Source organism: Dendrobium catenatum, unplaced genomic scaffold (genome assembly GCF_001605985.2).
Source record: "Dendrobium catenatum unplaced genomic scaffold, ASM160598v2 fragScaff_scaffold_853, whole genome shotgun sequence".
NCBI classification, from domain to species: domain Eukaryota; kingdom Viridiplantae; phylum Streptophyta; class Magnoliopsida; order Asparagales; family Orchidaceae; genus Dendrobium; species Dendrobium catenatum.
Genome location: NW_021319315.1, coordinates 1,473,606 through 1,483,559, shown reverse-complemented (window position 1 = coordinate 1,483,559; position 9,954 = coordinate 1,473,606). Strand labels below are relative to the sequence as shown.

At 36.1% G+C, this 9,954-nt stretch overlaps 1 protein-coding gene across 1 annotated transcript; it reads left to right on the top strand.

The window, feature by feature from the left end:
* Positions 1-316: 316 nt before the first annotated feature.
* LOC110094335 (protein SULFUR DEFICIENCY-INDUCED 1) lies at positions 317-5,386 on the top strand. Its single transcript, XM_020819548.2, has 4 exons — positions 317-987; positions 3,456-3,668; positions 3,741-3,896; positions 4,766-5,386. The coding sequence occupies exons 1-4, from the start codon at positions 784-786 to the stop codon at positions 5,174-5,176; spliced, it is 984 nt and encodes a 327-aa protein (XP_020675207.1). The 5' UTR covers positions 317-783; the 3' UTR covers positions 5,177-5,386.
* Positions 5,387-9,954: the final 4,568 nt, after the last annotated feature.

Sequence of the window (9,954 nt, the reverse complement as noted above, 5' to 3'; positions counted from 1 at the left end):
GACAAAAAATAAGTCAAATGTCTATGCAAATTATTATAATGACTAGTAAACCAATTCTTATAAACCACCATTTTTTTGCTTGTTTGGTGGGCGAGTACGGTCGGGAACCCTCCAACCCGTGCTTGATTTCTCTCGAGCGGAAGTGGGGCCCAATCAAGTGCGGGCCAGGAGGTTTCTGAGAGGGTGCCTCTTCTTGGTCAGCCGAGGTTAGTCAACCCGCAGAGCACCCTTTCAGCAGTGGCAGGAGGTGGATACCCCGTCACCCAAAAAAAATCTTATAATTAGATAGCCTAGCTATACACATGCAAGATCCACATATTAATGACTAGCTAAACAAATCATGACTAGTCAAGTAGATTAATTAAAAGGAGAATATTTACATTAATACAAAGGAAATTAAAATTAAATTATGATTAATTTCATTAAAAATACTATAAATAACATAATGTTGGACTAGGACAATGTAAAATGGGTTTAATGATTTAAACACAAATATTAAATATAAAAATAAGGATGAAAGCAAGCGGATCCATAAAATTAATCTCAAATTATGAGGATATAATAATAATTAAAATAAAAGAAAAATACCTCAAAACCATTATATAATAAATATTTAATCTCATTAAATATCTATTAAACGATGTTGGAGAGTTAAAGCGGCGTCACGAAATGATCCTACCTTTATTTGCGGCAATAATACTCAACCCCCCTCGTCCAACAATCCGCCCATGCCATGAACCTGGACGCTTCTCCGTCCAAATCCATCTCCCGGGCTAATATTACATGTTTTACAAGCCTATATGTGATCAGAGAAGAAGAGTAATATGTAAGCTGTCCTATTTGCTGGAGAGAGAGAGAGAGAGAGAGATAGAGAGAGAGAGAATGGAGGGAGGAATCAGAAGAGGAGGAGAGAAAAGAGATTCTTTTCATGTCATTCATAAAGTTCCAGTTGGAGATAGCCCTTATGTTCGTGCAAAGCATCTTCAGGTTGTCACTGCTTTCGCATGGTATTCTTATAGATTGTTGAATGCTTCTCTCTCTATCTCTACCTCTTTCTCTCTCTTCATCTCGTCTTATCTAACTCTCCCAATCTTTCTGGAGGAATGGAAATCTGAAGTTTAATTATTTCTTCGGAGAAATTTGGAGTCGAGATATGTTATAATCATGAGATTTATTTTGTGATTATTATAATATATAATGAATTAATTATTATCTCAGAGTAAATCTGATGTGATTATATATAAAGTTCATCATGATCAATATTGAGATAAAATATTCTGACTTTTTTTTTTTCTGATATTATGGCTTTGGCTATAGATCTGTTGTTGAACTGATTTTGATTATTTTTGTGTTTTTGGATTAGTAAGAAGTAGAGATTTGTTTTGAGCTGGCTAAGCGTATACTGTAGTAGTCATGATGAATATTAAGAAGCTTCCTTGATCTTTAATGATTACTTAGGTTTCTTTCGGGATAGTTTGCTTACTGCTTTCTACACCAACTTTTTAGGACAAAAAATTCTTAAAAATAACAAAGAAATAGTGGTCAAAAGCTGTCCCAAAGAAGCCTTAGTCATTGAATATGTAAGTGACTGTGTGGTTTTAGTTTGCTCTCTATTTTGAGACAACCTTGAGTTTATTATCGTCTTTGGCTAAATCTTAATGTGTGGGGGTTAATCTTTGTGAATCATTACTTCATGTTTATTTTATGGAGTGCTAAGTGATTTGTTAACTATATGAAGTGTTTTAGTTTGTTCTTCATTTGTTTATATTTTCATATTAGTTTTATCTGCTCATCATTTCTATACGTGTTTTGCTTGTTTTTATAGAGGCAACTCGTTTGGGATGGCTTTCTTATTACTTTTTAAATAGTTTTTTTAGTACTAAACAGTTGCTTTAAGAAGCAGTAAAAAAGCTGTCCCAAACGAAGCCAACGTCTTGTTAATATTTTCTTGTGGATAGATACAGTCACACAGTGTAGTGTTTAGGATGCATATCATGTATGCCCTAAATTACCTTTATAAGGAACTGAACAAATGGTTACACACCTCACTTAAAGGTGGAGTTTTCTGAGGGAAGCCTTTGAAGCTTAATTTTGAACCTTAATTGGGTAGGAGATTTATAAGTTCAAATTGACCAATTGGAAGTTGGACGAGCCCTTGGTCGAACTTCGCTTCGAAGATAGACGATGGAGATGGATAAAATGAAACGAGTTGATTTGAGGGGTTCTAATTGTTATAAATAGGGCCAATGATGACTTAACAATTTATGTATATGGTTAGTGGATATGTCAATTTGATGGGTATATTGGCAATATCCTACCTCAAAAAATATATATGTTGAGGAGCTTGGTGATTTTGTAAGATTACATGATAAATCATGTTGTCTTCATGAATCTTATTTGGATGACTATTTTCAAATATAAATATGATATCCAATATGTCGTTAATTCGATCTTGCGGTTTTCGAACATTGAAAAGCCAACCATGGGGATGCATAACTAGCAAGGATTGGATGTCCCAAATCAAATGGAGGTTGCGACTTGAAGTAAACCTAGTTTGGTTGGCCTAGATTTGGCCAATCTAATTGATCCAAGCGCACACTAGATATTTAGGCTTTGTTTGAGATAACTTTTGTATTGTTTTCTAAAACTGTTTTATAGTACAAAATTTTCTTAAATTAAAAAATGTTATAGTAGAAAGTCGTTTAGGAAGCAGTACGAAAGCTGTCTCAAATGAAGCTTTAGTGTGAAGTGCAAAATTTCTCTAAACACTGAAGTGAGTAAAACCTAAGAAGAAAATATTATAGAGGTTCAAAGATAGAGAGATGAAAGATCAAAGGATTGAGATGCTCAACAAGGTAGGCCAAAGAAACAACAAAATCTAAACACGAAAGATAAACAAGTTCTAATGTGTTCAGTCATGAGGTCCATTTCCACAATACCAAATTAGCATGATTTTCTTTTATTATTTGCATCAAAAGTATAGTCCTTTCAATATAGAGATTACTTGTTATAACATAATGCATCATACATCCATCTATGCAAGAATGCACCCCAAACATTTGCAAAATATAGGTTGCAAAATAAAATCTTGATCAAGCTCAGTAATTTCTAGCTTGGCTTATAGCTCATTTTGCAAGAGAGAAATCAGGCTCCCATCCTCTGCCATGGCATATTTATAAGTAGATTTTATCGACTAAGGTTTTGTTTGGGATAACTTTCTTACTGCTTCTTAAAGCATCTTTTTAATTTTTGTACTAGAAAGCTGCTTTAAGAAGCACTAGGAAAGTCATCTCAAATGAGGCCTAAAAAAGTTTTCAAGTTGCTTATGCAATTGTAACCTAGATTGAGCTTTTTTATAATGCTTTAACCAACAAAGCATGTGATGTTCAATTTCATACAAAGCCTATAGCAACAACATCAAATTATAACTCATTTCATATTATGAAACCATTTAGCTAGTAGACAAGGATCTAGATGCTTCCATTGTATGGTTTTGGAAAGCGATCAACAATGGCGATAGAGTCGACAGTGCCCTCAAGGACATGGCATTAGTGATGAAGCAGCAAAATCGACCCGAAGAAGCCATTGAAGCCATCAAATCATTCAGACACTTATGCTCCAAGCAAGCTCAAGAGTCCCTTGACAATGTCCTTATTGACCTCTACAAGGTATACCCTAAAGTTGATAAGCACATAAATATGAAGTATTAAAGCTAACAACTTTCTCTGGTGTGTAACTAGAAATGTGGGATGATAGAAGAACAAATTGCATTGCTGAAGAAGAAGCTAAAGTTGATATTCACTGGAGAGGCCTTCAATGGAAAGACTACTAAAACCGCACGCTCTCATGGCAAGAAGTTTCAGGTCTCAATCACCCAAGAGACTTCTCGTGTGCTGGTAAGAGGCTTCATATATTCTATTGTCTCTATTGATATTGAATAATAATCACATTAGATCCAATTATGCTTTGATAGTGATGTCCCACCAAACTTTGAAATTTTGACTTTGAAAAAAGTAGCCGTTAATACTGAAAAAATGATTCAGTAATCATGAGTGCATTAATATTTCAAACTGGTAGACTTAAATTGAAGACCTTAGGCGTTTTAGGTTTCTTTGCCTTGTGAATTTAACATGGACATAAGGGAAGATATCTAAAGTTTGAATCATAACTTAAATTTTAATTATTTACAGAACTAAGGCTAACTTATCGCTAATTTTCAAGTTTCCACCCAAATATTAAAATTCAAAACATAACTCCAATATGTATTTTTTCACTTGGGACAATTTTTTTATTATTTTCTAGATCTACTGTAGAGAAAAAAAAATATTTAAACGGTTATAGAGAGTAAATTCCTAGCATAATTTTTTTCTTAAGCAACGAAAAAGAAATGGATAAATAGAGATTATTGTTGTGATCTGAAAAGCAAAGCACTAAGAAAGCTATTCCAAATAAAGCCTAAATGCACACCTAATTCTTATTTACATACCTCTAACTCAACTCTCATTTTCATAACTTAGAGATGAGTTGTCTTGTACCAAACCAACTAATTAAGGCTTTGTTTGGGACGACTTTGTTACTGATTTTTAAAACAGTTTTTTAATAAAAAATTAAAATTTTTGTACTAGAAATGTGCTTTAAGAAGCGTTAAAAAGCTGTCCCAAACGAAGCCTAAGACTACATAGATTAGAAGCTCATACAAGTAATATATGATAATAAGCCAAGTAAAACCACTGGAATATAAAGCTAGTTCTAACTATGAATTCAGGGAAACTTGGGGTGGGCATACATGCAACAGGGAAAGTACAGGGCATCAGAAGCAGTCTATCTTAAGGCACAAATGATCGACGCCGATGCGAACAAAGCCTGCAACCTCAGCCTCTGCCTCATCAAACAGGGCCGATTCGAGGAAGCTCGGAATGTTCTCATGGATGTCCTAAGTGGAAGGCTACCGGTAACATCGACAGATACTAAGATTATAAGAAGAGCAGCAGAGCTGCTCCAGGAAACAGAATTACAGCCACAGCCCTGTAATCAGAGCACAGGAAAGAACATGGAGGAGGAAGTGATTGAGAGGATTAGTATCCTGCTAAATGAGTGGGCTTCATTGGAATCTATCTTTGATCACAGTACTATATTTGAGGAGATAAGCCACCAAAGCGATGGGATTGCATGTTAGGTGCCTTTTTTTTAGGCTAAGTTGTTGTTGTGTTGTAAGTTTACATGTACATAGGAAGTTGTTCATCAGATAGTTCTGATGCCTTGTATGTTTTTAATAAGGATTGCTGCTATGTGAAGCAGAAGTTTGCTAATATGTATGTGGAAACTTAAATTTACATAGTTGAATGGAAAGTTTGTAATATATTTGGGAGTTAATTATGGTTAAATACGACTTGCAATCCTCAAAAGATACTTGCCGTCAACAACCTTCTTTCTTGTTTTGCCTCTTGAATAAGGAAAGCTCTATAAATGATCATTTATGCAGAGATGTTTCATCACGAAACTACCGCGCAGGAGCTTGGAGTCTGGGTAGGAGAATCGTCTAGATTTTGTGAGGGTAAACAATAAATATACAGTAAAAAATAAAATTATGTATTTGTTGTGCATATGCTATGTACTATTACAGAATCCAGACGATTCTCCCTTATGAACTCTGCATGTAATAATTTCTCCTGAAACAGGACAAACATAAGTTGAAAGTCTTCTTCTTGTTGGAGCAACAACCCATTTTTTACATTTAGGCTTTGTTGGGACAGATTTTTTTATTATTTTTTAAAATAATTTTTAGTACAAAAATTTCAAATACAAATTTTTTATATTAAAATTTATTTTAAAAAATAATAAAAAAAGTTGTTCTCAGTGAATCAATAATATTGTATAGGCCGATTTAATCAAGCCAATTATTACTATGAATCAAATATATGCATGCCACCATTCTACATAAAATGACAAAATACAAGTCATGCTCGTGGCCGTCGATCTCCGGCGTCGAAAATGCTGACGATGTCTTCATTAGAGACTACATGTGAATCATAAGTAAGCTTACTAATTGTGAAACATGGAGGAAGACTACATGTAAAGAATATGCATAGGCTTTGTAAAATAACGAAACGATCATAAAAAGAAAGCATATCCTGTAATGAAGATGGTTGTCGTAGTAGAGGTAAACTGGGTAAAGTGGACTTTGAAAGGAGAAATTATTCTGTACGGTTGTCGAACGCAGTTTACCATTCGAAGACCAACCATAATGCATCATATCAGCAGTACCAAGCTGGGTACCGAGTGGTACCGAGCCGCAGTACCGAGTAAGGGGTGATGTGGCGCAATTTAGTTAGTCTTCGGATGGCTTTTGACATCTGCATAGAATAATTTCTCCTGTAAAAGGGGTTGAGCTAGAGTCAAGCTTGCAAGTTGATAGGAGATCTGTCTCAGGATCAAGAGCGGGAGGCCAAGCCCAATCCAGTAGGCATCGGGGTCAGTCGGCTATCAAATGCAGGTGGCCAAACTTTGGGTTGGATCTTCAAAGGGTCAGATGGAGTTCTAAGACGAAGGAGGATGCCACGCTCCAATCCTCACCTGTATTGAAGTACAGCTGGATCGCTGCAGTATCTCACGCTCACCCGCCCTGATTTGTCTTATGCGGTAAACTTAGTATGTCAGCACATGCATCACCCATTAAATCAATACTTTCATATGCTCAAAAGCATACTCTACAGTATCTGCAAGGAACTCTTCATCTTGCCTTGCCTATTACACCAGGAAAAAAGACCTTACAACATATGTCGATGCTGATTGGGCAGGAGATAAGCATGAGCGAAAATCCACTACAGGATTTTGTATCTTCCTTGGTTCGACACTCATTAGCTGGAGCACCAAAAAGCAAGCCATAGTAGATAGATCATCTACAGAGTCCGGATACAATGCTCTTATCTCCGCTGCCATAGAGACTATTTGGCTCATTCGCTTGCTGGTTGATTTTCACTCTTCCCACCAGCAACCCACGCTACTTTATTGTGATAATATTCCAGCTATCTCTCTAGAAAACAATCATGCATTCCACGCTAGAATCAAGCACATTGAAATAGATTATCATTATATTATGAATATTATTTATCATATTGCAACAACAGATCAACCTGCTGACATATTTACAAAGGGTTTATGAATCAAACATTTTCTTTTATCTTAGAGACAAATCAACGCTCCGCTCATGAAACATTAATTTGAAGGAGGCTGATAGCGATCACAGCTCAAACTGCTCCACTGTTGAGTATATATCACTATCACAACACAAAGCATTACCTCTGCTCACTGACAGCAGTAGCCGAAACACTCAAGTGCAGAAACTACCAACTCCATTTCAGCCGTTCAGCAAGATTCCATATTAACGGCTTGGTTATCATCAGCTTGAGTTACTCTTATGTATATATACCCTTATACTGATTGCTACAGTTGATATGAATCAAAGAAAAACCTTGTCTTATCTGTATCTTCCCATCCTTTCTTATCTCTGTTTTCTATACTCTGATTTAACATTTGTGTTGCCGGTAAAGCTAAGTTAACACCGCGTCGAGGTCGGAGGGCCGCTCGTGAGGAGGAGGAAGAACTCGGCCACAGGAAAAAAGGTCGGAGGCGGGGCTTCCAAGGAAAAGCAAGCCCATCCGCCTCCTGCCTCCGTGCTCTCTGCTCCTGCTTTTTTGACTAAGGAAAAACAGGCCTCGAACGTCAAAATGGAAGCTCGCTCGCGTTCCTTTCCTTCTCAGCTGCTTGAATACGCGCAAACAGACAGATAACCAGCTGGCTCGAGCTCGTGTGTTACCTAGCTCGTGAACTGAGCTAATCGTGCCACTAGCTCGAGCTCAAATTCGAGCTCGTTTATTAAATGAGCACGAGCTCGAATTTGACGAGGCTCAACTCACGGCTCGAAATTTTAAATTTAAATACTGTTAAAATATTAATAATAATTTTTTGCCTGTATTTTAATTTTCCCACCCTGTATTTTAAATTCTTGCGTGGTATTTTAAATTCCGGTCTAGCTCTCTCTCTCTCTTCTCTCACAACCACATAAATACATAATAATAAATGGCAATATCTCATTATCTCTCTCTCTTCTTTGACATCCACCGAAAAATAAATGGCAAACCTCTCTCTCTCTTCATTCCGCTAGGGTTGTAAAAGATAGCGAGCTCGATTTTTAGCGGAACTCATCTACGTTTGCACTCCTATTCCCGCCCTTAGCCCGCGAGCCGGCTCGAGCTTGTTAACAGTGGGACGAGCTCGAGCTTGCTTTACAACTGACGAGCCAAGCTCCATAAAGCTTAAACTTGACTCGACTCGACTCATTTACACTCCTAACTGTAGATGTCGAGGATCATATATGGATAACTATCTATTAAACTTCAGCCCTCCAATCTAATTTTCTTGATATGAAGAAATATTTAAATTAAATTAAAAGTCGATTGGAGTTTATCAGAAATCAATTGGGCTCATATTTGAAGATTTTGCCTGAAAACGGGTTGAATCGAACTTGATTTGGCTTGCTTCGGATCAATTCGAGTCAGATTTGATTCCATAAAATTAATTTAACGAAGTCAAACCCAAATCGACACTTATTCGAGTCAAATTGAATTCGTCGAGGCCCAATCTGATCGACCGAACATACTCCATGAGAGATGCGTGAAACAAAGAGCTTAACACTTGTTTATTTATTTTTCATGTATTGTTATTTAAAATTTTGATAACTGAAAGCATTATTCTATTTAGTATAATAAGTAAAATATTTGAAATTTAGATCGGTGTGTGTGATATGTTGAGCTGAGTTGGCTCACACTTATTAAGTACTATCTTATTAAGCTTTGAGGCCTGTTTAATTTAAAGAAATATGATGGGCACGATGTATAATTTTTTCACTTATTATATTTTTTTCCTTATAAAAAAATATGTTCTCATATGTCTTACATTAAATTTATCAGTGTGAGGGGGGGCTCCTTACAACCCAAGACATTACATAATCTCTATTACCATGAATATTTATCACACAATAATTTGGAATGATATAAGGATAACATTCTCACCTTCATTGATTATCACATTTGATTATGACTTCATTTGGGACGGCTTTCTTACTGCTTCTTAAAGTAGCTTTTTAGTACAAAAATTAAAATTTTTATACAACAAAACTGCTTTAAGAAGCAGTTAGAAAGTCGTCCCAAACCAAAACTTATATTTCTTTCACACACCCTTATCTAGATATTCAATAAAGGGTACACATCTCCTCAATAATATCATAAATGCAAATGAGGACATCTACACAAGGAGCTAGTCAAGTCTAAAGGGCAACCTTGACTATATCATGGTCACATCTGAACCACAAAGCTAGCTCAAGATTAAGGCAACTCTACTTGGCACAAAGTAATGTAAAAAATGCCACAACAGATACTACTGAGTACTAACATAAAAAAATATGCAGCACAAAGTTGACTCAAGATTCTTCTAGAGTGCAATTTTGGAGAAATTATTCTATGCGGTTACCGAACGGTCCAGAGGCAAATCAGAACATGTCATGTCACCTGGTACCGAGCGGTGCACAACAACGATACATAGCAAAAAAATGACGTGTCGCATTCTCATTCGCCTCTGGACGTCGTTCGGTGACCACAGAATAATTTTTCACCATTTTGAGGGATGTCCATGTTGATATCCAAGAAGCATATATAGTTGAATGGGATCTTAACCTTTTTTAGGAATATTTAGGTAACTTATCCCTCTTTATTCATTTTTTAGTCTTTATTAAAACGGTTTTTAGGAAATTGACACCCCTAAAAATTTGAAAATACTGTGGTCTTTATATAATTGCCCCTAGCAAATAGTAAAGAAAATTCATCATTGAATTCCAAAAATATCCTTCTAAACAAAATTTATGACCGGTCAGATCGAACCCCGTTAGGGGGAGCTGCC

Excerpts from the sequence above, each read along its gene's own strand:
- LOC110094335 (XM_020819548.2), top strand. The coding sequence starts at position 784 with ATGTTTTACAAGCCTATATGTGATCAGAGAAGAAGAGTAATATGTAAG. Across the intron at positions 988-3,455 it reads TTCGTGCAAAGCATCTTCAG|CTAGTAGACAAGGATCTAGA; the intron begins GTTGTCACTGCT and ends GAAACCATTTAG. Across the intron at positions 3,897-4,765 it reads AAGAGACTTCTCGTGTGCTG|GGAAACTTGGGGTGGGCATA; the intron begins GTAAGAGGCTTC and ends CTATGAATTCAG.